Source organism: Meles meles, chromosome 12 (assembly GCF_922984935.1).
Source record: "Meles meles chromosome 12, mMelMel3.1 paternal haplotype, whole genome shotgun sequence".
Classification (NCBI taxonomy): domain Eukaryota; kingdom Metazoa; phylum Chordata; class Mammalia; order Carnivora; family Mustelidae; genus Meles; species Meles meles.
The window spans coordinates 52,126,132-52,153,282 of NC_060077.1; the positions used below are offsets into that span (position 1 = coordinate 52,126,132).

The 27,151-nt window shown below is 40.1% G+C and overlaps 1 protein-coding gene across 1 annotated transcript in view; it reads right to left on the minus strand.

The window, feature by feature from the left end:
- Positions 1 to 2,764: 2,764 nt before the first annotated feature.
- The window catches only part of CDH2 (cadherin 2), a 215,763-nt gene continuing 191,376 nt past the window's right edge, over positions 2,765 to 27,151 (minus strand). The window contains exons 15-16 of the mRNA XM_046025814.1: positions 15,119 to 15,283; positions 2,765 to 4,177 (exon numbers count right to left, since the gene is read on the minus strand). Of these exons, the coding sequence (XP_045881770.1) occupies positions 3,971 to 4,177; positions 15,119 to 15,283 (372 nt within the window). The 3' untranslated portion in view covers positions 2,765 to 3,970. The remainder of the gene's footprint in view (positions 4,178 to 15,118; positions 15,284 to 27,151) is intronic.

Below are 27,151 nucleotides of genomic sequence, written 5' to 3' on the forward strand. Positions count from 1 at the left end.
TCAGTATTTAAAAATACCATAGACAAATTTACAAGATTAGCAAAAGACCAGGAAAAAAGAATGCATTTAACAAGTTCTTAGTAATTAATTGGAAAAGCCACATAATTCAATAGAAAAACAGTTCAAAGAAGCACAAATGGCTAAAACACATAAGGAAATAAATCACCATCCTGTCTTACTAGTAATCATTAGTAATTAGTTAATTAGTCATAATTAGCCTGAGATATCTCTCGCTGCTCATATTGGAGATTATCATGTTGTAATGTCCAAGATGGCTGAAGGTGAAGGTCTAGAGGTTGTTGCACAGTGTTGGTGGAATGTCAGTTGGTTTAGTCTTTATTACGGCAACTTGACTGTTTCATTAAAATGTAAAATGCACATATTTTACCATAGAAAACAGCCTATTGCACAGAGATTTCAGCACTGTGTACACTTTTTTTTTTTTTTTTTTTTTGGTAATGTTACAGAAGAGATCCAAATCACTAGGAACAAGCTAGTGAAACATGTTTCTGGATGGAATCCATAAACCACGTTCACAAATACGGTTTTCAAGGTTTTACTACATCACATGGTGACAGTCATTTCAGAGTACTTGAAACCAGTACTGTTGCCTGACTCAAAGACTACCTTCCAAAGAAAAAGAATAAGGCCTTGGTTAGGTTGTCTTACATTTTGTGGTTACTATTTTGAGCCGCATAAAATCCCCTTGCCAAAAGAAGTTGTTGCTGGCTTTTAGAAAACCTCATCTACTTTTAGCTAAAAGTCAATTCTAAATGACATTAAAATACTTATAATTTTGGTCATATTTAATTCATTTCTCTCCACATTTTTTAATCCAGCATTTCCATCTCCAGCCATCTCATTTAGAGAAATACCCCATGGGAAGTCATATGTCAAAGAATGTTAAATGTAGCATTGTTTTCAGTAGTGAAAAAACTGGAAAATGACAAATTACTAAGGAAATGGCTAAGTTAACCATATGTCCATATTAAGGAGTACTATATAGCAATTATATATAGGTTTATATGTATGTGTATGTATATATGTATTATATATACACACACAATTATATATATCTATAATATATTATATATATTATAAATGTGTTATATATATATATATATATACACACACACACAAATATGGAAAATTTTCCAAGGCACAGGGTTTAGTGAAAAAGACAAGTTACAGAAAATATGTAATATACAATCCCACTTTCATGAAAACCAAACAAAATAGAATCTTAATGGAAGTGTGTGTTTAAAGATACTTATTGGAAAAAACTAGAAATTACACATCATAGAGCTAAGGAAAGTTATTCCTTTATCAGGGTAGGGTGGAGCTTCCACTTTTTATTGGTTTCCTTTTTGTTTGCTTGTTATGAAAAGTGTTTTCACAAAGGAAATAGAGTCATGTATTACTTCTAAATATTGTTTACAATATTTACTGATTGTGTGTTTATAGAATGCTTATTAATCATGCTTAAAATGTACATATGTGTGTATATATATATTAGATATAATCTCTGACTCTATGTCAGCAATAAATAAATAAATCGGGAGTGTTTGTTTACCTAAATGAGGCTAACTTACGTTCTTTGTTTGAATTAAGAAAAATAGGTCAGTATTCATTTGGGTGTATAGTAGCACAGCGGCACAGACTAAGAATCCATTTTTAAAAAGACTACGCCAATTAGCAAATTTGGTGTTTCATGACGGAAATTCCCAGAGGCAACCTCTGGCATTTAATGATTAGAAAAGTAACAAGAATGTATTGCTTACAGAGTGAATCAATAGAAAAGTGAATTTCCCTAATATAAAATAATCTTTATGTTAAGCAAAAAGACACAGAGCTAATTAGAAGAGGTATATTGTATAAATGTTTTTTGAACCGAACAGTATAATCATGGGTGATAATCATCATGAAGCAAATAGAAAACACAGTGAAATGTTCTTCAAGTCTCTTAAAGTTCACTTCTGAATCATAGTAGGATGTGTTCATAATTTTACAACATGTAGTAGGATCATTTCCCTTTTTTGTTCTCTGTGACTCTCTATATAGGGCTAACACTGTTCCGTACACTCAAAATTTGCTGAGTCTATCTGACGCTCACACACACATACACACACAAAGGTAACTATGTGAGGTGATGGATATGTTAATTAACTTGACTGTGGAAATCATTTCATAACGTATCCATGTATCAAATCATCATGGTGTGTTTCTTAAATATATGGGCTTTTATTTATCAAGTATACCTCAATGAAGCCAGAAGGAAAGAGTCGATGAACACAAGTTACCAGAGTAGGGCTCACTACGAACAGAAAATGGCTTCAGTGAATTACCTGAGACACTAGGTCTTTCAGAGCCAGTCCTCTACCTTTTCACCAAGCTTTTCCTAACGTGGGTGCTCGAATGAGAAAGGCCCGTTAGAGTTGCTGTAGCCACGAGCTTGAGCAGAAAGGAATGAAAGCCCACATGATACGAAGAATTATACAAAGTTCTCTGAAGTTACGAACATCCTTTGTATACCACCAACGGCATCGTCTCCTCCGGATGTTTTTCTTCCGTGCTGGTAAGATCCACGGTGAGTCTCTCTGTCACGCCCTGGCCACAGCCGCCACGCTAAGGGTTTCAGTTTTGAGTGGCCCAAGAACAAATGCAGACTTTGGTGAAACTGTTGTTCTCAACAAAACTCCGATACCTGGGATTTTCGCAACATTTATAGCAGCTCAAGTAGAAAAGAAAAAGTTCAAACCAGTCACCAGATCCAAAATTAGCATTTTATTCAGAACGCTGGGGTCAGAGGTGTATCATTTATATTCTGGTACACAATACAGAGGCAAAGCTGCTGTCAGAAGTCTCTCCAGTTTAAAAGCTTGTTTTTTAATTCTTTTTTTTTTTTAAAAAAAAAACACAGACTTAGTAGTGCCTCCAGTGTCAGGCCACCCCTTTCTTTTCTTTCCTTCTTTTTTTTTTTTTTTTTTTTTTTGGTACAAATTATGTAAAACATTTGTGCTAAGAACTTTTCTCCCTCCCCAAACAAAAAAGAAAATAAAAAATAAAAAAAAAATTAAAAAATTAAAAATTGAGTATTCTAACTACAGCTCAACAATTGAATCAAATGTCACTTTGTTTTGTAAATACTTTATCCATAACGAAAGATATAAACATGCAAAAAACCTGAATCCATAGTCCAAATAATACATACACATGTTCTGAAGTTTCTGCACTTCTCCATAGACTATGCCAATAAAACATTATGTACACATACCATTTTTACAGTGAAGTGGAAAAAATACAGTAAATAAAAAAAGTGTACATGGATTAAGACCAAAATGTATCTAACATTCTAGTTTATGAAAAAATTCAATTTCGCTACAAATTGGTGATATGAAAACTCCCTTTATTTGCAACCAGCTGCGTAAGTTTTAAGATTTTAGTGAAAAAAGAAAACTAAAGTCTAAAACTAGAAGTAATGTACATTTTCCAATCTCATGGTCTCATCCCCCAAGCTAATAAAATCGCTCCATGAGTTTTTGCTTTTTGTTTAATTCTGTGTTTTAATAAAAGCAAATGCAATGTAACAAAAGCGTATTGAAGCCTATCATGGTTTAACTTACTGCTCCCACCACAAAATATTTTGTCTTTTACTTATCGTTTCAGAAATCAGTACCATTAAAGCCTTAAACATAAAACTAATTCCAATCTGAAAAAGGTACAAAAAGGCACATAAAATCCCAGTGCTTCTGTACTGTAAAATTCAAGTGTAACTGAGCTCAGTGATTTCCAAACAGTACTGGATCACTGATATTCCCTCTGAGCCCAAATTGGTTTGCAGCCTATGCCAAAGCCTCCAGCAAGCACTGTGCTAGTAGACTACAAAGTTAAAGCCTAGCTTCTGAATGCTTTTTGGGAATATCAGTTGAAATTGTTTGTACTTGTCCAAAATCCAAGTTCACCCTGAAGTTCAGTCGTCACCTCCGCCATACATGTCAGCGAGTTTCTTGAAGCGTGGTCCCCAGTCATTCAGGTAGTCATAGTCCTGCTCGCCACCACTACTGGAAGAATTAAGGGAGCTCAAGGACCCAGCAGTGGAGCCGCTGCCTTCATAGTCAAAGACTAGGAGGGAGTCATACGGCGGAGCTGTGGGATCATTGTCAGCAGCTTTAAGGCCCTACAATTGGGAAAGACAAAGAAAGAATGTACAGAGGGTTAGAATTTGCACGCCACAAGCAGATCCCAGGGGTCCCCGGGGATGAGACACCTGTTTGTAAGTCTCCACCTGCAAAAATTTTCAACCTGCAGAAATTGGGGTTATCACTGTGTTTAAAAGTTGGACAAAAACGAACGTACGGCCTTCCTCTGCAGGAAAGAACCGAGGAAGTCTAGCTCAGTGAGGCCGAGACGTACAGTGGGAGAATGTCCTCGACAGGTGGCAGAAAGGAATGGCCAACTGCTTGAGGCTCCGAAGGAAGGATCTCAAAGTCTGGAAATGCGTCTGTATAACAGTGCACTTGAGTGAGTAATTACTGCTGGAATAAGTTACATGAGATACTGTAGAGGGCTGTGAAATCATGTCATACGTGGATGCTAATCCAGAGTCAGAGTCAAAGGCTTCTGATGAACAAGAATTACAGATGCAAGGCAAAGGCAGAGATATACAAATGGGGGGCCATGTGGTCCTTGTCCCTCGACAAGCTTGTAATCTAGCATAAAGGGCGTTACTGTAGGATCGTGTGAAATAAATGATAAAGAAGTAATAAAACTACAATGTCTAGGCAAAAATCAGAATGTTAATAAATAAATAAATAAAAGAAAGAGGGGGAAAAAAAAAACCCCAGACTACCACTGAGAGTTAGGAGTTCAAGGAGGAAGTGGTATATATGACCTAAATTTGGAAGGAAAAAAGAAGGAAAATCAAAGAAAAATGAAGGAAAATGGAAAACTGGCCAGATGTGATTGCAATGCAAGGAAAGTTACTTGTTAAATCATTTATGTTCTTAATTAAACATAAAATGTTACATTCATGATTAACTGTGATCAGGTCTTATTTTTTAAGAACGGAGTGACTGACTTCTAGTTCCCACAGGCTCTATGGAAGTCATTATCTAACGTCTGTATGTAGTATAAATACGGGGGCGGGGGGACTTGCAAATTTAAACTAAAGACTGTTAAAAAACTAAGAGGCGACGAAATTATTATCTATGTATTTAACTCTTGCAAAAACATGTTTTTAATATATGATTCATGTATCCGTAGCCAATTCATAATTACGCTTTATAGAATCTTAAAGGTTTAATACTAGGCCCTTTTGGTGTTTTCTCTAATTTTCCCCACTTCTAGTACTCCGAGATACACCATCATCTGCTTTTTACTCTGCTTTTTTACATGTTAACAGGTTATGGTAGTCTCCCTATTGTCCTATATTCAACCCTTCTAATCTACATGTATTTGATGAGTATGTAATACGTGGGACTTTTTTTTTTTTAAAGGTTTTATTTATTTATTTGACAGAGAGAGAGAGAGAGAGAGATCACAAGTAGAGAGGCAGGCAGAGAGAGAGGGGGGATGCAGGCTCCCTGCTGAGTAGAGAACCCAATGTGGGGCTCGATCCCAGGACCCTGAGATCATGACCCGAGCCGAAGGCAGCGGCTTAACCCACTGAGCCACCCAGGTGCCCCATACGTGGGACTTTTTAACCTGTATGTGTTCACCTAGTTATTCTTCCGAGTTGACAGAGGAAGGAGAGAACAAAAAAGCATGAGAATTAAGGTAAGACTAGCATGTATAGCGGTTAGTGGTGAAGAGATCAGACCTCTCACCCACTATATGCTGGGTGACACCTCAGCTCTACACAGTATCCCTGTGGGATTTCAGCTAAGTTCTACAGGCTTAGTTTCCTCATCTGCAGTTATAGTAACAATAATAAGATCATTATGAAGACTAAATAGAATCAAGGCACCATGGGCTCATCACAGTATCTGCTCTGTTGGGACTCAATGAAGATTAGTCTTAAAAAAAACTTTTAAGCTTAGAGAAAAATTTTTTGCCTTGGAACCTGAGAAAAGAAAAATGTGAAGACATACTATTTTAAGAAACAAAATGGCAGCTGCTTGACTCCCATCAAAAATGAGAGAAAAGTACACACTACCAGTTTTCCCATTCCAAAGTCTCTCTTACCAGCCATCCTAACCACTTAATTAAACACCACTTTCCCTCATGTCTGGTTGGACCATGTATAACTCAGAAGAGCCAGTGTAGAATAACATGAAGCACATCTTCAGCAAACTACTTCAATGTATAAAACATAAATAATTTTAGAAAGGACTTCATTTATCATATTTATAGAATAAGCTACCAGGCAATTTTGCTAAGGCTGAAAATCACAAACTACAATTTCTCAGAAGTCCTAATTCCTTTCTGTGGTAGACCCTGTTACTGTCCTCAATGATTCACTCTCCTTTCCTTGTAGGTGGGTCCCGTGCCCACACTACCACAAGTGCCTCCCTGGAGCCAGAGTTTACTTCCCAAACCCACTGTCAGGCTTGGCCATGGGCTGGCTTTGGCCAAAACAACGTCAGCAGCAATGCAGAGGAGACTCTGTAAGACCTCCATCTGATGTGTTTCCACCAGTTCCTTCTTGCCCACTCTCCCAGGAGAATAGACTGCTCTAGCTGGGAGTTTTCCTCCTCCCTGGATCCTGAAACAGAAGACACAAGGGGACCCAGCCATTGCCAACACCACAGTGAGCAAAGAGTTCAGGCAAGAAGTAAACTTTGTTATTGTAAGCCACAATTCTTTGGAGTTGTCAGTTACAGTAGCCTTAGCTGGTAAAAATCAAACAAAGCCCCTTCGTTTGTATTTATTTATCCAACTCAAGATATAATTATTGAATAATAATTATCCTGCTTAGTGGTGGGGACACAACTATTAAGAAGCGAGATCCAACCCCTGTTCTCACAGAGTTTATATTCAAAGGTGAGCATGCGCCCTTTTTCCTTTTCCCAACAAAATCTAGCAACTGCAAACGTAAGCAATAGGTGATTCTTTTAGTTCAGCATGGGTTAACTTGGGTCCCTCCAAGAGCCGGACCCCAAAAGATTTGAGGAGAGATCAAGAAAACAAAGAAAAGCCTGATGAGGAGAATAGGTTTCTGAAGACAAATGCAGGTTTTCCGGGCTTTCAGAAAGAGCATTTATGAAGATGAAACCTTCGAAAACTGAAATGGCAGAACGTGAAGAAGCAATTACCATTCGTTTATATAGGACATTTTTTTGAGCATTCCCAGTCCCCAAAAATAATGCCTCTGAGGCTTTTCTGGTGCCTTAGAACACATGTTGCTAACAGATGCCCACGATAAATGGAGATGAAGCAGAGATGCTCAGAGCCACAGTTCAAAGCCAAGCAGCTGGCTGCGAGGGGCTGGGGGTAGTTCTGGGGAAGGAGCCCGGCGGGCGCTCTCGCTGCCTGGGGTGCACACTGCCTTTCTAACAGCTCCCTGCAAAACAAATGCTGTGCATTATTTTTCACTTTCCACCTTTTTTCATAAAAGCAAACCCTTCTTTGGATTTCCTTCGTGAAACCAAGCACAGATACAGGTCTTCCACAGAGTGAAGCTGCAGAAGGCGGACGGATGTTTGAAAAGCGGGGTGGACCTACATTCAGTTTTCATCATGACCTTCAGTAAAACTGCTTTCTTTTCTTTTCTTTTTTTTTTTTTTTAAGATTTTATTTTATTTATTTGACAGAGAGAGAGATCACAAGTAGGCAGAGAGGTAGGCAGAGAGAGAGGAGGAAGCAGGCTCCCTGCGGAGCAGAGAGCCCGACGCGGGGCTCGATCTCAGGACCCTGAGATCATGACCTGAGCCGAAGGCAGCGGCTTAATCCACTGAGCCACCCAGGCGCCCCGTAAAACTGCTTTCTAATGCGCAGAACAGAGACACGCGGATCAAGGTCACCACGTTCAGGTCATCTGCTTTTATCATGATTCAAAATTTAAACAGAAATACATGCAGAACTGTGCCCAGTCTTTATGGTATCGGCACCAAACTGGAAATATGAAAAGGTTACGACTAAAGTTGTAAGTCCTAAAGAGTCAGTGGCAGGGCGTCAAGTGTTGTATGGATTCAGTGGAGAGGAAGCAATGGCCTGTGTTTACTAAGACTTATGAACGAATGCGGGAAACTGTCTGGTCTTCACTGGTGTATGGAAAGACCAGAACCTCTTCATTGCATGTTTTTTTTTTTTTTTTTAAAGATTTTTTATTTATTTGACAGAGAGAGATCACAAGTAGATAGAGAGGCAGACAGAGAGAGAGAGAGAGGGAAGCAGGCTCCCTGCCGAGCAGAGAGCCCGACGCGGGACTCGATCCCAGGACCCCGAGATCATGACCCGAGCCGAAGGCAGCGGCTTAACCCACTGAGCCACCCAGGCGCCCCTCTTCATTGCATGTTTAAGTCCCCTAATTCAACTCCTTAAAATAAGCAAAACACTGCTGAAAATCTAGTCCCCTACTCACTACGGAAATTCTAAAATATATTCATTTCTTCTAAATTTCTTTTAGCTCCTGCCCTTGTTTTTTGGATCAACCTGGTCATTTTTTGTTTCCTCCTTCCACTTTTCTTTCCTCCACTACCTTCCTTCCTTCCACATTGTCTCAGGTCTTAAGTAATTACAAAAGACAATAAATAAATAAATAAATAAATAAATAATCAATCCCTGGACTTTTCAAGAACTCTTAGGCAAGCCATCTTTCTAGGCTGAAAGTTAAGTATCCTAAGTCTCCTCCACTTGGAATAGCACTGATTTTTATCTGAGAATGAAATACGACTCTTCTGGATGAGGTATTATATAAATTCTGGGTCCTATTTTGGTAATTCTAAAAAGATCCTAGTTAGGTTCGGAGAGACTGAAAATGGCAGGTACACAGGCAGAGTGAATGTGCGAGAGAAATCCGGTGGGCCACGTACCCATCTGGTCCTTCCTTATGCAATTCCTTTATTCTTAGGTGTGGACACCATGTCACATGAAGGGTAATGAACTGTTGTCAGCTCTGCCGACTAACTGCACGGGTTTCTCTTCTCCACCTGGTCTGACTAAATCTGGCAGAGTAGGTGCCTATTTCACCTTTCCTGGAGGGGCAGATCTTGAACTCTGGATAAATCTGAACTATTGTCTATAGTTTCAGGTGTCTCTGTAGAATGAAAGAGCCCGTGGCTCCGGCTGAATTCTTGCTGAGCTTGTATTTATAGACTTCTGATCCTATGCTTTATGGATGGAGATATGCTTTTATGGGAGCTATAAAAACCCACATTTTTCAATGAGGGAACACATGAGGGATATAAGAGGAAAGAGGTCCTACTGATTCTCTTACATCCTGCCTTCTGTTAGCTCAATGCCACCTGCCTTAGTTCGGGCCCCCTTTATATCCTGCCTGGACCACAGCAAAAGCCCCTCTAACTGGTCTCCCGGCCACCGGTACTTGTCCTGCTTCTTTCCTACAATCTACTAGTGGTTTCTCTCTCATACGTTATTTGAAGTCGCTCCCCCAAGTAAAACTCTGACTGCTCTCCATCCCCTACTGCAGTGTTTCCCGCGTAAGGAAAGGGTTCCGCTGGGGGTGGGCAACAAGATTTTTACTGGTGCATGAGCACTTTACAACAATCACCTCTATTAAAAAAATGAAACTAAAAATTGATTAAAAGTTTAAGTGAATACTAGAAGAGCTGTGTGGATATGGGGGGGAAAAAAAACCCAAAACTAGAAGGCGTTACTCAAATGCTGGAGGTCTGGGTAACCTGTAGGCTCAAGTTAAAACTCTTTAGCAGATCATTCAGTGAACCCGGAGTGTTCATGCATGTTTTCCATCTCAGCCATTCTCAACTTCAGCAGCCACAACTAAATTATTTACCCAAATCCCAAATCTAAAAATGTCATGTTTTTGTGCACCCTGTTATTTGTATATTCATTTTCTGCAAGCTGAAATGTGATTTTCTTTGTTTGAAACTTCCTCACTCATAATTTCTCACTTGGTTTATATCCATCCATCCATCCATCCATCCATCCATCCATCCATCCATCCATCCATCCATCATCATTTAAAGCCCATTAAGATGTCACTTTCACTGCATGGATTATTTCCCCCAGTCATGACTTGGAGTCATTCCCAAGATACCCTTTACTTACATTGCCATGTTTTGATTACACTAGACTGTGACACCCTTTTCTGCTAAGCATGTGGATATTCATTTCATATTTTACTGTCCACCCCAGTGCCCGACATTCCAGCAGGCATCCTAGAAGCTCATTTGGTACTGCTGTCCTGGGCTTAGGCTCTCACCTCATCACCTTGCTCATCTTCATAGACACTCCTTTCAGAAGAAGCTAGGATTTAGATTTCAAATGCATGTGGACATAAAAGTATACTAGGTTTACATTACAGTGGAATTCTGTGACTTAATGCCAACATTACTATGTCCCTTTCTGAGAATTTCACTTTATTTAAAGCAAATTTTTTGGAAGGAGATTTTGTTTTATTTGTAACTGGAGGACAGTAACTTGTCCTATAACTAATAAAACACTGATAATAATAAAGAGATTTTCTGTGTGATGGGCACTATACCAAATACTTTGTGTGGAGTATCTTATTCGGTCCTTACAGAAATCTTAAAAGAGGATTTTATTATTATCCTCTCTCTCTCAATATATATATATATAAAAGCTGGAAATCAAAGAAGCTAAATACAAGGCCCTTGACTTTGTACAGGGTAACAGAGCTGTTAGGTGAGGGAGCTGGCTTTGAACTCAAACAAATGCCCGAACACTGTAAGAAGTGGACAGAGACATGTTAAAGAGGACAAATAAATTTAATACCGGAAAAAAGCCAAAAGTTCTATACTTTAGTAGTTTCGTGCAAGTTATTTAAGAAGCACTTTCTGTAAGTTTTTAAGTATCAATCGAAAGTTGATCTTTTAACATATTTTAACAATATGTCCTTGGTTTTTGCATTTTTGAGATAAAAAATATATAGGATTAGTAAAGTTATTGGAGGTATGCTAATATCTCCTGTCAGGCTGAGATTAAATGAATTTGTTTCAACTTTTCACCCTCTGAAGGTCATATTTAAAAACCTCAAAATAGAATGAAACTTGGCAGTTGAAATTAAAAAATGTGTGATTTGTTTTACTCTACCTACCATACTAGAAACATAGTTTATTTTTGATAGTCAAGGCAATATTCATTGATTATTTAAATAAACAAACTAGAAAATGCTCTCATGAGCTTACTTATTCCTCACATTAGAAAAACACTCATTTATAATCCCACCACACTACTCTTCCTTTGGAATTTTCGGTACTGTGCTAAATCAAATAACACCTGGGGATAAAGAAATTTGTTTGCATTTTACATGTATTTATAAAATATGCTTCAATTCTTTCTAGGTGTCCTCAACTCTTTTAAAACTTGCCAGGAGTGTATTTTTATCTGTCCAGGTATAGAAAGATATGAATAAGTCTTCATGGGTGTGTTAAGTGGAACTATCTACACGGTATATCTGATGTTACCTGACTTAGGCCTTTTGACGGTTTCAACCCCCTGAATTTTTCCACAGACCTGACCATCTCATTCCTCAACCCTCATTGTAGTTTCTTCTGTGACACCTTCACCTCTGTAGAGTTTCTTCCTATGTCTAAATGTCGGGCATTTCTAGTGTGAATGTTTGGTCTTCCAACTCGTCCACATTTCTCCATCTTACAATCCCATTCGGAGTCATGGATTCTGTAGTTATTTGGAGAAACATTTCCAAATGTGATCCAGTGCATTCATGTACTCGCCGTTGTGTCCCACACTGCCCCCAGGGACATGTGCATCTCTTCCCCTGGAGGCAGAAGCGGACCCTGAGATTGGAGTCATGAAGGAAGGTGAGTCCTGGGTATGATAGGATGTCACCGGATAGCCTACCCCAAACTCTGTGTGCCTGACCTTCTCTGACTTGATAAAGGCTTAATGAAGGAACTAACATCTAGAGAAAGACGGAAGGGCATCTACGCAGAGAGGACAGCATGGGAACAGGTATGGATATGGAATTACGAGCTGAGCCTGGGAGGCAGAAGTAGAGTCCCTGTCCCTGGTCTGTAAGATGCAGGTTTGGGGCGGGAAGGGCGCTGAGATGAAACTGCAGAGCTAAAGAAGGATTACACCCAATGGTGTCTGGCAAAGGAAAGCATGGGATACCAGAATGTTTGCCTGGTACAAAGACCGTGCTTGCAGCAAAGTAGGGAGTAGGCACAAAGAGAATCTAGGTCTAATTTATTTTCTTTTTACATATTACTAGTACAAATATGTACACCCAGGAGATGTTCAATAGTTATTTGCTCAATGAATGATCCTAAACCAAGCTCAAGATCATTTCAAAATGAGCCATTTTTAGCCAAGGCAGACAATCCTCAAATTATGAACTGACTGCATTCTAGAAGTTAATTTGCAAGTCAGTCGTTTGGCACCAAGTTTTTCATAGAAGTACTGAAACATGTTCGTTATGGCCTCGAGTTACTTTTTAGGCTGTGTACGTTTTAGGTTGAGCACTGTTCTAGGAAAAGGAAATTATAAATGGAAATTATGACTGGAACTCTTTTTTCTGTGCCATTTGAGGGGCTGGGTAACTGAATTTAACTGAATCTTATTAACTAATTTCTCTACCTACTGAAGAAAATCCAGTTCCTGTAAAAAAGATAAATGAACACATAACATAGACACAAGCACAAAACGCGCACAACACAACTTAGAACAATCAATATCCTACTTTCTGAAGTTTAGTCAGCTCTAGTAGAGTAAAGGCCCAGACAAAAATCCCGATCGACTGCAAATCAGGCAGTACTCATCACTTTATGCCCTATACACCTGCCGCAGCACGTGGATCCCTTAACACAACAAAACCTAAGAGCAACGCAACACATTGGGTGCTGAGGTTACTCAAAAGATGAACAAGATAAAGCCCCCCCCCGCCCCCCGGAGAGCAGGCACAAGCTCACGCAGGAGAGAGAAATGTCGACAGTTATACCTCCGTGGCCGGGGTTATCATGCAGGAAGTGTCTTGTTAACTCTTCCCAGAGGGATCAAAGAGGGCCTCACAGAGAATGGGGTGTTTGAGGTGAATATTAAGGCTAAATGGGTGTTTCATTGATGGTTAAGAAGGTAAGGGCTTTGCAGAAGTTACAATATAGTCAAAACTGGCATGATTTGAGGAACTGCAAATAGTTCAATGGGGCTGCAGCCCTGGAAGGAAATGTCATGGGGGAAGAGGGCAGGAGTCAGATTGGAACAATAGTCTTACACATGACACCTAGCGCTTGACCTCTTGTCACTGAGAAAAGAACAGTGCTATGGATGGAATGGAATCCCACAGAATACTGACACTTCGGGGACAGGCAGGAACACTCCATTAAGTATTTGTTGAATGACACTGAAGCTAAAATGCTTGCTTTAAGAAGTCCAGTTCTTGCACCTCCATTCAAAAGATTCACTGTATCTCAAATCCCACAACCACAGGGCTAACGCAATGATTTCTCCTGACAACAAATGCTAAATTAGAAGTAAAATCATCAGCGGTGCCTGGGTGGCTCAGTGGGTTAAGCCTCTGCCTTAGGCTCAGGTCATGATCTCAGGGTCCTGGGATCGAGTCCCGCGTCGGGCTCTCTGCTCGGTGGGGAGCCTGCTTCCCTCTCTCTCTCTGCCTGCCTCTCTGCCTACCTGTGATCTCTGTCTGTCAAATAAATAAATAAAATCTTAAAAAAAAAAAGAAGTAAAATCATCAGGCATTCTTAACTATTCAAAAAAGATCCATCTAATCATAGATATAAAATTCCTGCAAATCCCCTAACCAAGTCTCTATACAAATAAGTGGAAAAGTCGGGGCAAATTTTTATAGATAAAGAAGTTATTGGTACTCTGTTGGTTCGCCTTCCATATGTTTTCAAACCGTAACTAAAACAAATTAACCTATTACCTATTTAACAGAAGTGAACGCATATGTTCAGAAAGCAGTGTGCATTTCAAAAATAGTAATGAAAAGTAGTTGTAAAGGGAGAGAAATACTCTAAGCTTATTTCAAAACTTTTTTTTTTTACAAACGATAACTGCATCTAAAAATCTAAAGTAGTCTGATTATGTATATATAATATATGACTACAAGGAAGCCTGGGAAATAAGAGTGTTATCAGCACATGACAGAAGGCGATATATGACCAAAGTATTCCACCTTGTAATGCCCTGAGACTTACTCTGATCTCAGAGATACTCAGTGGCAAGACATGGCCAGAGAATAGGAGTCCCACCACAGACTCGCAATTGACATCAATAGGTACTGCTCTCTTACACTTAACACTGAACATTCAGAAGGAGAATTGCAGTAAAACTATGGACACGATCAAAAGAAGCAGCACAAATCATTTTGCTTCAAAACTTAAGTATTAAATGTAGCAGAACTCATGGTCAGTAATGAAATAAAAGAATGCCCATAATAATTTTGACAGTGGGAATCATATCTGTTATATTCAACAGAGAATTAGTTGCCTCTTATAGAAGCTCTTAAAACTCCTCAACTAGACAAGTATTTAAATCACTTACATAATATTTAATTTAGCTCCTCTTCCTACTAATCTCATTTGATGGAACTCTAGTCATTGGGTAGGCACGGAATTCTCAACATTTGTGGGATCCAAAGGGTACAGTGTGAGGAAAATGAAAATGAACTATTATTACATTCATCAGTGCTAATAAATGAAATTAGAATACAGTATAACAGTGTTAGTCTATTTATTACTTGTAATCTAGGGGAAAAAGCCTTTTGGAGATAGTGTGACTAATACTGATATGTATATGAATGTCATTTACAAATACAGAATATTAATTGACAGATATGCTTTTCTGGCCCATCAAACCAATTATATCTTTCTGTTATTGAAGCCACATTTGCTTTAACACGAAGAGAAGATCAAGAAAATCAAGTGTGCTTTAACAAACCACATAGCTGTATTCCAAGCAATCCAGTCTACATATAGCTAACCGTTAGCATAAAATAAACACCCTTATAAAGAAAGTGAGCTTATCTCTGCACCTCATTAATGAAGTCCCCAATGTCTCCAGGGTGTGGGGCTGCAGATCGGACCGGGTATTGGGGCTCGGCGTGGATGGGTCTCTCATCCAATCGTCGGATTCCTACAGGCTTGATGGCATCAGGTTCCACGGTATCAGGCTGCTGGAGCTGGCTCAAGTCATAATCCTGCAAAAGACAAAATCAAAAACCCATGGTAGATGGGCATAAAGATGGAAAATCACAACCTTTGTTTTTAAACACATACCCAGAATGCATAGAAATGAGTGAAATTTAACATAATGGAAAAGTTGCCACCATGAGTTTTTCATGTTATGATTAAATATTTCTTTCACACAGCTCTTTCTTCTGTGCTTTTCATTCCTACAGTCTGTGCTCCATCTGCTTTCCTATGTTTCTCATCAGTTTCCAATGGAAAACAGCAGCGAGATGAGGCCCCACTCTAAAATGACTAAAAACTGCCTAGAAGATAGAACGGTACCACAGCAGCCAAGCTAACTTCATGTGGGGTTCGAGACCCACTACCCTAACTTAGAGCACCTTCACATATTAGGTATTTCAAGTTGAAAGAATAATGAAAAAACAAAACAAAATCAAAAACAAACAGCAAATAGGAAGGTCGCTCTAACTCCCCTCACCCTTGCCCTTCTTCCTTGAAACAGGTTATAAAATCTCCCACCTGCAAGGTACCCTTCCTGTACCGGGAGGTGGAAGGAAGACATTCTTTTCATCAGAGACAGAGACTTTGGGGCCAAGGAATCTGTACCAATAAACCTAGTTAGACTAACCTTTATTTCCCCAATTACTTCTTTACCATTTACTAGCCCTCACCCAAACCTTTGGTCTTATCAATTCTTAGAAATATGTTGTTTCTTTGTCTAAAAGGTATAAAAGCTTCCCACTCTGGACACTTTGGGTCTTCATTCTCTTGCGAGGCTCCCATGAATATATTTAAAAGTTTAATGTGTATGCTTTTCTCTGTTCATCCATCTTTGCTAGTTTAATTTTCAGACCCTGAGAGGGACCCTGAGAGGGTCGAGGAAGACTTTTTTCTTTCCTACAATGTCTTTAACATTAAAATTAGAAAAAAAAAATTGATGCTGATATGTTTTCCTTAAAGAAAGGCATTAGTTCACCAAGGTTTCAAAACCAATCTCCACTCCTCCTTCCTTTCAGTGGTCTAGGGTTGGCAAATTATGGCAGTGAGCTTCATGGGACCCATTTCCTATTTTTCTCAAAGAATGGCTTTTACTTTTGTAAACGGTTATCTAAAGCAACACTAACAACAAAGGAGAATATGCCACAGAAACTATATGTGGCCTACAAAGCCTTATATCAGGCCTTCTACAGAAAAAGTTTGCTGATCTCTGGTCCCATGGTGTGAGGTGAGTGGGAGTGGATTCTCTTCCAGGGCAGCACTCTGGGAATGTTCCAGAAAACCAGCCTGTCCACTTTCAGATGGACAGAGTAACACTCATGAAGAAGGATGCTCTGAGCCCCCCAGTTTGGGCCCTCAGAACTATTTTTGGCTTTAACATCAGCCAGTGAGACAGGAATAAAGAAACGGACTATAATGTGGAAATACATCAGTATTTTAGGTTTGGGCAAATACTTTGTAGTTTTCAAGCTCCTAAATTCTGATGATAGAAGATTCTCCAATTTAATGTGGACATTTACAGAGAGTGCAGACTTTCTGGGACTCTTCATAGTTCAGACTTCATCTTTTTGTCTAAAATCAGCTTGGCACCATCTGAAATATCTCTATAGTGGTTTTGATTTATTCGACATTTGAATACTCAGCCCGCACTTGCACTGGCCTTACATGTGTTCCCTCACGTCATCCTCTGATCAGCACTGATCCATCGTCAGTTTTATTATCCCCACGTAAGAGTTGAGATGGAATCTCAAATAACCCACGGAACTAAGTTCTTGGTCCCAAATCTACTAAGACTCAGAGACAGGTCTCAACTGACACATGTGAGCCTTACTTCAAAGCCTTGCTCTTTGACAGTCACCTAGAAGAGTGAGTCAAGTCCAAGCTCTGAGGCCAGAGTTAAAAAGTAACAGATTAGGGACGCCTGGGTGGCTCAGTTAGTTAAGCTGCTGCCTTCGGCTCAAGTCATGATCCCAGTGTCCTGGGATTGAGTCCCGCATCAGGCTCCTTGCTTGGCAGGGAGCCTGCTTCTCTCTCTGCCTCTGCTGCCACTCTGCCTGCTTGTGTGTGTGCTTTCTCTCTCTCTCTCTCTCTCTGACAAATAAATAAATAAATAAATAAATCTTAAAACAACAACAACCACCAAAAAAAGGTAACAGATTAGATAGATTGAGTATGGAGGGCCAGGAGGGCTGAGACACTCTCCTCCTGACAACCATCCTGGAAACAACTCCTTAGCAAGAGATTCAGCTAACCTAACCTAACCACTGAAGGCACTGAGGAAAAGCCCTTCCCCTCAGGAGTGTATAAGGGGCTACGGGACGTGAGGAGACAGGTACACAGGGCAGGACAAGCCATGTAAACTTGGTATATTGCAAAGTACAAAACCTGTGTGAGGTTTGAAACTTGAACAATCTATGTGTGAGAGAGAAAAGACCGTTCTGGGATTATCAACAGCATAAGCAAAGATATGGAAATGCTGTTCTCTCGTCAGGATAGAGGACTTCAGACTCTCCATATAAAACCTGAGTGAAAACAGCTCGATTGTGCACAAATGTGCTCCATTTTAAATTTTATGGGATTTATGAGCAATTTATAGACTATCTTGGAGACATACAATGATATAACAGATGTGAAGGCCTTTGAAATAAAATGCAATACAAAATAAAAACAAGGATTTATTTAGAGAACTCTGGATGCTTACACACCAGAAGCATGTTTTCCCAGGTCATGTTTAACTGCATAACTCCCAGGTATAATAGAGTGGGATTAAACCATGAATAACTGTGCCTCCTGACTATGACTGAAGCTTTACATAGGAAGGGAAAAACAGGTTGCAAGTATACTGATAAGAGTTAATAAATATTTTTATGCTGAGGGTGTAAAATATTTTATAAAAATTCTGAATGAAGGGGGCGCCTGGGTGGCTCAGTGCGTTAAGCCTCTGCCTTCAGCTCAGGTCATGATCCCAGGGTCCTGGGATTGAGCCCTGCATCAGGATCTCTGCTCAGCAGGGAGCCTGCTACCTCCTCTCTCTCTGCCTGCCTCTCTACCTTCTTGTGATCTCTGTCAAATAAAAAAATAAATAAAAATCTTTAAAAAAAAAAAAAAAAAAAAAAAAAAAAAAAAATTCTGAATGACATGAAATTAAATAATTGAATCTTATGGTTAAGGACTGTCTTTCACCTGGTGACGAACTCCTTGATACTCAGTATCTTATATGATAATTCTGTATAGGAATTTCCTGGGCATAACTAGAGACAAAAGAAGCAAACGGGCTTTGCTCATGCTATTCCTTACCTGGAAAGAACCTGTGCTCCCTGATTGCTTATATAGCTTCCACTATACCCATAGGTTACAAAGGTGAATGCATTTTGACCGGCCAGCAGTGCCTTAAAATTTTTCTAATGAATTGCCAGCATTTAGACATAGGGATAGTTCACCTGAAAATGGGATGATCTGGCAAAATAGAGCTTAAATTCTGTCATAATTTGTTAGACCTGACTGCAGCTATCTCCTCCGGACCAGGACAGCATCTCTACTTGGTCTGCTTCACCTATTAGGGATATATATATATATATATATATATATAACAGCATATTAATTTACAGGTGTTTTTTATCTTTCTTTTGATAGCCTCTTCCGACCACCTTAAGAACCAGAGAGCAGGAACAGCGTTCAAAGGTTTGTAGTGCTGCTCCGTCCTTTCCACCATCAAAATGGCAAGCCTATAGAAAGTGCTCATTAAAAAATGTGTTGAATGAAGTCTCAGCGATGATATTCATGCCAAATGTTCAAAAGAGCAACCAATTTAAGAAACGTGCCTTGGATCGCATTCTATACCATCAGTAGTTCTCAATGGAGGGGGGTACAGAAAGACACCCCCGCCCCCAAGTCCCGTCACTGAGATTCATTGCCCTGGTGAGTCCCCCACAATGATGGAAATGTGTCATGTTCCTCAGCTGTGATGGTATCAAAAAAAAAAGGCAGAAAACCACTGATTTATGGAAGTTAGAACCTGGGTTAAAATGGGTGGCTTAACATTTCTCTGTGATGGTTTCTCCTGCCTATTACAAGTATGGAATATAAAAAAATCTGATAATGCTAAGGAGTGAGCAGAAATGTCTTCAGGTCACAGGGACAGGTTTTTCTGACCACATCCATCTGTGTTATATGGCAGAGGTCCTGACCTGAGGGTCCAATTTTAAGCCTTTTGATAAGGGGTCACTCTGTGCAAACCTCCTAAATTATACATCTTTACAATCCCATAATACTTTACTTAAACACACAAATTACAACATGTAGGATGAGAATTATAAAGACAATTACAGAGACCGAAAACATCCTCAAGGTCATTGGGTTCATGGTCTTACTTCTGAAGATTACAAAGAAAAAATCCAAGAAGAAATCTTTTATTTTGATCCTAAAACTCTCTAGAGAAAAAGTAGATCTGAAAATTCTCTTATGATTGTCAACCGTTATTTGCAATATTAACTTCATGAAAAAATTTAATTTTGTTTTAAATCTTGTTTTAAAATATTTGGAACATATGTTATTTGGTAACAACCATTAGAAGTAGGAATGGAATTATGGTTTTTAGAATATTAACATTGCAATCAACAAATTTTTTGTCCATCTATGATTTAAAATATCTTAAGAGTGATAACAATTATGGGAGAGTTAGTAAAACGTTAGTTAGTAGCTAACTCTGGTTTTGGCTTTTCTTGTTAAATTTCACTGACTTGCAATGATTTCTAATTGGTTCAGTAAAGATACCACGAATCTACCCTAAGGTGTTGGTTATGTTTAAATAAATTAAAATGCTGCATCAGTCTAGATAGAAATTCTGGAACCGAGGTAAAAATTTCAGGGAGCTTAAAAAAAAAATCAGAAGCTACATTGCTAGCAGCATCTATAGAATTGTGCAATTAAGTCTGGTTTAGAGAGTGATGAAAACACTCATTTACTGTTTCACAAGTATTTAAGGAGAGCCTACTGAGTGCCAGATGCCATTTTCAGCTCAGGGTATGTATGAAAGAAGGAAACCAACCTTCACCTGGTGCCCGTCATCTGTCAGGAATGACACTAGGTACTTTCTCGAGTGATAACCTCAGACTCTGAGCACAAATCCTTCCAAGTGTGTGTTGTTTTATCCCATTGATTACCACAGGTCAGAGAGGTTAATGATTTGCCCAAGGTCACAGATTCAGGTAAGCAGTGTGGAAGGATAAAACAAGAGACCACCAGAGAAAGCGAAATTTAAAAAAAAAAAAAAAAAAAAAAAAAAAAGCTATATATATCATTGCCCCGGGGCTGTGAAGGCATGCACAGGACAGTTTGCTGAGGTGGGAAACATGAGGGGGTTTCCTATGCTAGAAGAGGCGTTCAGGAAGGTTATGCTAAGTAAGCTAACTAGGCGCTGGGATCTAGCCCTCTGGCCTGTGAAGTCGGTTCAACCGTGCCTCATTGAGTTTTAGTCAGAATTTAGGATTCTTCATTTAGGATTTAGGTCTGACATCAGGAGGGCCTGTGCGGAGAGCCGGTGAGGGGGAGTGGGAAGGGAGGCACTGAAAGTTCCCGGTCCTTTATCAGCTTCCACTGGGGAGAAGAGAAAAGGAACACAGCAGCCAGCTTCCCTATCTCCTAGGCAAAGGCTGGTACAAGTGGAAAACTTTCCTTTTATAGTAGCAAAGGCAAGGAACTTTCAAATTCCCACATAGATAAGGAAAACATTTCTAATTTCGAGACTGAGTGACTGAGAGAAGTAAAAATACTAACATGAAAGTAAATGGACCAAATTCTGAAGGGAAAAAAAAAGAAAGTTATCTGGAAAAAAAGCTGACTGGCACAGGCAAAAACTCTTCAGACAGACACAAAAAGGAATGGAAGATGGAAGAGAAGAACCTTATTATCTCACCCTCTATAGCTTCTGGCATTAAAATAATTGAATAAAATAGTGGTAAGGTGTCAACACATTACCATACCACTGCTGACAAGTAAGTCAAATACCCTTGCAAGCTTTATGTAAATGACGATACTCCGTGATTTTCCTCCACAGCGAAATACAGTTATGTTGGTAACTCCCTACCCAGGCGAAATGATGTGGAAGACTAAGTAGATTCTACAGATTATGAAAGCCCCCCAAAACAAAAGATTTGCTAAAAGCTTTTCTGGCTTGAATCATGAGCCTTACAGAGACAAAATAACGTGGGGGCAGCTGAAGGACCTCTATTCTCTGCTTTCATATACATCGTAATCTCACTAGAGGACTAGTTTCCCACTTCCCACTAAGGACGTAGCCAGGTCCCCACGAAGAGGGAACACATCCATTGTTTCTGCCTCATTGTTTATTGTTAATGCGGCCCTGCCACCGCTTCTTTCAAAATTCTCTCAAAATTCGGTCTCCAGAATTTTGAATGTGCTGAAGTTTCACTCTTTGGTGCAAAATGATGGTTCTGTTGTAGAAAACTGACATTGTTGAAATTTTATCACAGCTTAGTCCCTATTGTAAAATTATGGCATATCTCTTGAAAAGTTGTTGCAAATACAGTTCCCTTAGATTTGATTCAACAAATAGTTTTCCGGAGAGTCTCTTGCCTCACAGACACAGTTGCCCATAGACCTCTCAGTCTAATGACTTTTAAAAGAATGCACTCAAAAGTGATGAAAACTAATATAATGCATCTATAAGCAATTACAAAAATATGGGAGGGGAAAGTGTGAGCTGCTGGAGGAATAAAGGATGTGGCTGTGCGGGGCCTGGAGCATGAAGCAGAGTAACAGGGCTTCGGAAAGATGACATTGCTCCTGAAATCTGACATTTATTTTTTTATACTAATGTTTGTCATTTCCCCCCCTTTCAGTGCAATTCAGTTATAGTCCTATACTTCTTAACCCATTCAAGCATGTCTGTCTGGGAGATACACGGTATGCTTTCTGCATCCATCTTCAGGCCACGCTCCCACCTCAAGCTCCAAATTCCAACAAAAAATACAAATGTCACCATTCAGACAAGATCAAAGCCATTCGATGTTAGTCTGACCTAGTATTCTATCTTAGAGGAAACCTAAAAATAGGGAGTAAAGAAATGACAAGATTTGGTTGGGAGTACGGTGACAGAGCATCAAAAATCCTTCTCCACTTTAAGTCACATTGTTTTGGAACTTCCTAAGGAGAACTAATCATTGCTTAAGATAAACGTACACATCAAGGGAGCGTGCTACAGTGATTGCAAAAGATAGAGTCTGGAATCAAAATGCCTTGATCCAAACCCTGACTTCACCATATTCAAATGGATGACCTTGGGCAGGTTCCATCAAGGTCCTGTGCTAACCTTAAGAGTGTTCAAACTTCAGACAAAATGTTAATGAGGGCTCCATACCCTCTAACCCCTCAGGGGTTTAGTTAGCAAAACTTTTTTAGTAAGGGCCAGAGAGTAAACATTTTAGTATCTTTGGGCCATATAATCTCTATTATAGGCTCTCAACTCTGCAGCTACCAAGTAAAAGTAGCCACAGATAACACAGAAACAACGGACAAGGTGCATGGTTGTGTTCTAACACAACTTTATTTATAAAACCAGGCAGTTGGTGGATCTGGCCAGGTGACCAAACTTTGGCAAATGCCACTTAGCGTCTTAGCTTCCCCCCCAACCCCGGCCAAGGCATAGTGTTAATACATAGCTGGCATTCAAAATCCTTACCACTGTTATTACTGGGATATTGGTAACTTTCTATTCCTCTAAAACAAATCTAATAAACTTATGATTAGTCAGGAAGAATGAATATTAAAATGAATTCCAGGAAACATTTTGTTCCTTCACACAAAGTGACAGGAATAACAATAAAAGGTCGGGTGCAAATCACATGCACATTAAAAATACTTCATGCCCGGTGGGGAATGAATGGGCCCCGACCAGCCGAGAATATGCTGCTGGTAGCCTACCGACGTGTGTCACCTGCCGCTAATAGTTTTGAGAAGAACTAGCACAAAGGGAATGACAATGTACTAATCCAATCCCTGGTGAAACTCCTCTTGTGAAACAAGTATCAGCCTTTGCATAACTAACATATACTCGTATTTGCAGGTGGGTATACGTAGACGAACAACTGGAGAACGTAACAAGAGTGTGCTTCAGCCAACAATACAATCTCCACAGTTGTGGAATGGTCTCCACACTTGTGTCCAGATTCAGCCATCTGTCAGTCTGCTTACACACAGCAGAAAGATTTTGTAAAACAATTATCTCGGAGAATCAAATATACTATGGTGAAATTATATAATTTCATTCTCTGCTTGAGTCAGAAGGCCTGGGTTGGTTGCCCACACCAGGGCTGGATCCTGAGATTGGCAGGAAGTACATGGAGACAGATCTCCCCACTGCCCCACCTCAAGCAAAGGTCCCTTGATTTCAGGAGTGGCTCCTTTGCTCTCAAGGGGCTTTCCTCTACCTGTACCCCATCCCTCTGTCTAGGCATCCAGACTGGATTTAAAATTTTAGCTCCTATCATCTAGATTGTATACTTGGATTTTTTTTTTTTTTGTAATAACTTGGTTGCTGAGATTGCTTCTCCAGATTCTGACTTTGTTAATGTCAAAATGTGCTCCATTTTGCAAGCCATGTTTAACAATTAAGTGAGTCTTACTCTTTCTCTGTTCTAAAGCCAGATTACCAGTGGTCTTCTAACAAACCATGGCTAAAGGCCCAGCCTCACTGGTCTTGCCAGTATCACCTGTGTGCTACAAATCAGCAACACCATATACGACATCTGTCATATGACCACTGGCAAGTGCATTGGCCTCTCAAGTCACATGGACCTTGGGTTCGAACCCTGGACTAATAGCAGTGTCTACTGCACAAGGTAGTTGGGAAGATTATAAAAGAAATGCAAACTAAGGGCACAGCACAGAGCCTGACACAGCACAGGACGTAATGAATGCTAGCGTTTATGAATGGTATCATCACTTCCTGAAGACAACAGGGATTTCAAAGAACGAAAGTCAAGTTAACATGGATGTACTAGTTCAATTAACCCGGTAGACAGACTTATAAAAACTAAGAGGCTCAGGAAGAAGGCCCAATGCATGAACATTCTGTGAACACATGGCAGGTGTGAAGTGTCCTAGGTACATGAATAAAAAATGAGTAGGACAAATCCCTGCCCTCACAGAGCTTAAGGTCTGGAGCAGGCCTAGACACAAAAGCTCAAAATAGAGTAGACATGGGATGCTGTGGGTCACAGAGCAGAGACACTTGTTCCAGCTGGGATTCCAAGGGAAGAGGTCATGAGATCAGTCTTGGAAGCTAACCAGAGTTGCCTGTGAAGACCATGAGTAAAGCTAGGCAACTGTGAAGTCACATGTCACAGGTCCAGGCGTTTGTTCAATCCTACTGCAGTTGGACATGCAAAGGGGAGAGACAATGTGAGGAGAAACTAAGTCATCAACCCTCAGAGTCCCCAGTCCTCAAAGCCAAGCCCTGGCTCACGGGAGCTGTGGGCTCTTACCCCATCTTAAGCACCTAAATTCCACAATTTAGTGCTTCTTGAGCCATGGAGATTCCGGGGGTCTCAGCTACAAAAGTACTGATACTGATTTCCACAAATCACATAAGAAATCAATTTCATTAAAAAAAAATGCAATCGTCACACATATAGCAATTACATCTGGAACTTCTGGGTTTTGGAATCCTGGGGCACTACAAAGAGCTCCTATTAGGACTCCCTTTATCCTGAAATTGCATGTGATTTTTTACAGGTGCAAGTGTTGGTCCCTGATCAAAAAGACTTTAGAATCCCAGGGAGCACAGAGAACATCCTGCAGGTAAAGGAAAGCTGCCCTCCCTGGTTTTTGTGAGCCTGACGTGCAGCATCTCATTTTTATGAGTTATGGCCTCCTGTGTGTCCCTGTGAGCCCACCTCCTTCTGGCATATCTGCAGCAGTCACAAAAACAATGCACTTGAGCTAGCACTCTACTGTTGGAGTAGTACAGTAGTACTGTTGGAGTTCCCAGGAGGAAACTCCTCTCAAAGAACTTCGGAAAAGATTCTCTAAACTTAAGTACCTATCAGGGTGGGGCAGAGACTCCCAGCTGGTCACCGAACCCACTTCTTCTTCTTCTTTTTACTAGGTACCTAGCCAACAGGTTATTTCCTAGGCAATGGAGAATGGAAGTCATGTGCGCCAGGCCTACCCCGTAAAAATCTCCCACAAATCATCCTCCTTGCCCTTTGGTTATTCAAGGATCACAGGTATGGATGGCTGGGGTGACTCTGGAAGCCACTTGAAGTAGAGTAGACCATCCCTCCCCACCCCCAATTCCCATGACCTGAAACCCAGTGACCATGGAATAAGTGAGAAATACATTTCAATCAGGCTTAGGTCCCTGGAATGTTAGTTTGTTACTGCAGTTGGCCTCTTTTCACTTATTCATCTAAATATATGTATGATGAGTCCACTTTCTTTTCCTCTTTTCCTTTAAAAATCAAAACAAAACAGCACTACAGAAAATTGTTCCATGGTTTCAGAACACTGTGGTATCTTCTCCTTGTAGAAATTTGTTTTTTGTGAATCCAATGTCTAATAATTATTATATAATTTAATCAGAGTCAGCAAAAATACATTTCTATAAAGGATTGGTTTATAACATAAGTTAATAAAGCTGGCCTGAGATGAAAACAAGAAAACAAGAACAATTGTCAGAACATGTCTGCCTTGCTTAAAGAGAGAAGCCTCTGTTTGGTTTCCAGTGATTGTTGTCAAGGGTGAATGCTGGCCGTGTTTCTTCTAGATCTTTCAACTTTCTGGAGAGGCTTGGGAGATCCAAAATTGTAAGAATTTTTTCAATTTCTACACCTTGCAAGCTACATTAAAAAGTCCAGACACACCTTCCCTCCCTACCCACAGTTAATGAAATATAACTTTTAAAGTGAAAGGGAGTCCAGCTTTCAGACACACTCCCTGAAACAGGAGGGTTGACGTCAGGCACTTTCTCTGAGAGCTCAGAACCATCTCTGATGCGAAGACTAGACTCTAAAACTTAAGACACCAAATGTGGGAATTCAGATAAGAGTCCTCTTGGTTCTGGAATGTGAATTCTCCTGAGTGCAAGAGGGGCTGGGCCTCTTCTGAAGAAACCGAGAGACAATAATCTGGCCGATGATGATGTTACACTCGGCAGCAGCTGTGTGGGGAGACAGACCTGGTACAGGGGAAGAGTAAGGACCAAGAGTCCAAGAGATCACTGATGTGGAACGTTTAATTAGCCACTCACACTTTCTGTCAAGACCAGCTCTGACCAGCATCAGCTTTAACCTTACATGTGTTTTTCTGTGGAGAGGGCACTGCTCCCTTAATGCGTCCTTTGAACCAGCAGCCATGGCCCAAACCATCCCTGTGTCCACTCACTGTCACCTCTGAAACTTCCCCACATGGCCAGCAGCAGCCTCTCTCACAAACCCAGAGTCCCCATACGAGCCCTTCAGCCCCAAACTCAGAATGGGAGATTTTCCAAGTCAAACTTCAAGAGCAGAGGAAGCTGTCAAATGTTCCAGAGCCCATTCTAAGGAAGGGACATCTTCTGACGAATTCAAATGACATTAATGAAAGGTGCGGTTTTAATCGCCTGGTTGAACCTGAGCGTTGCCAAGGATGGTACAGGATCCGGGAAACACACCACTTTCTTTGGAATCAGATGGACAGGGACTTAATCTCCACGTCCGTACTTTTTAACGTGTGCCGTCTCTGCTGTACTGTGGGAGGGTCATATGAAATAATGTATAAAAAGCACTTACTACAGTGCCTAATTCATAGGGTACCTCAAACAATAGGTTTTGCTATCATTATGAATAATGAAACTGTGTAATGGTAAGTGATTGAGACAG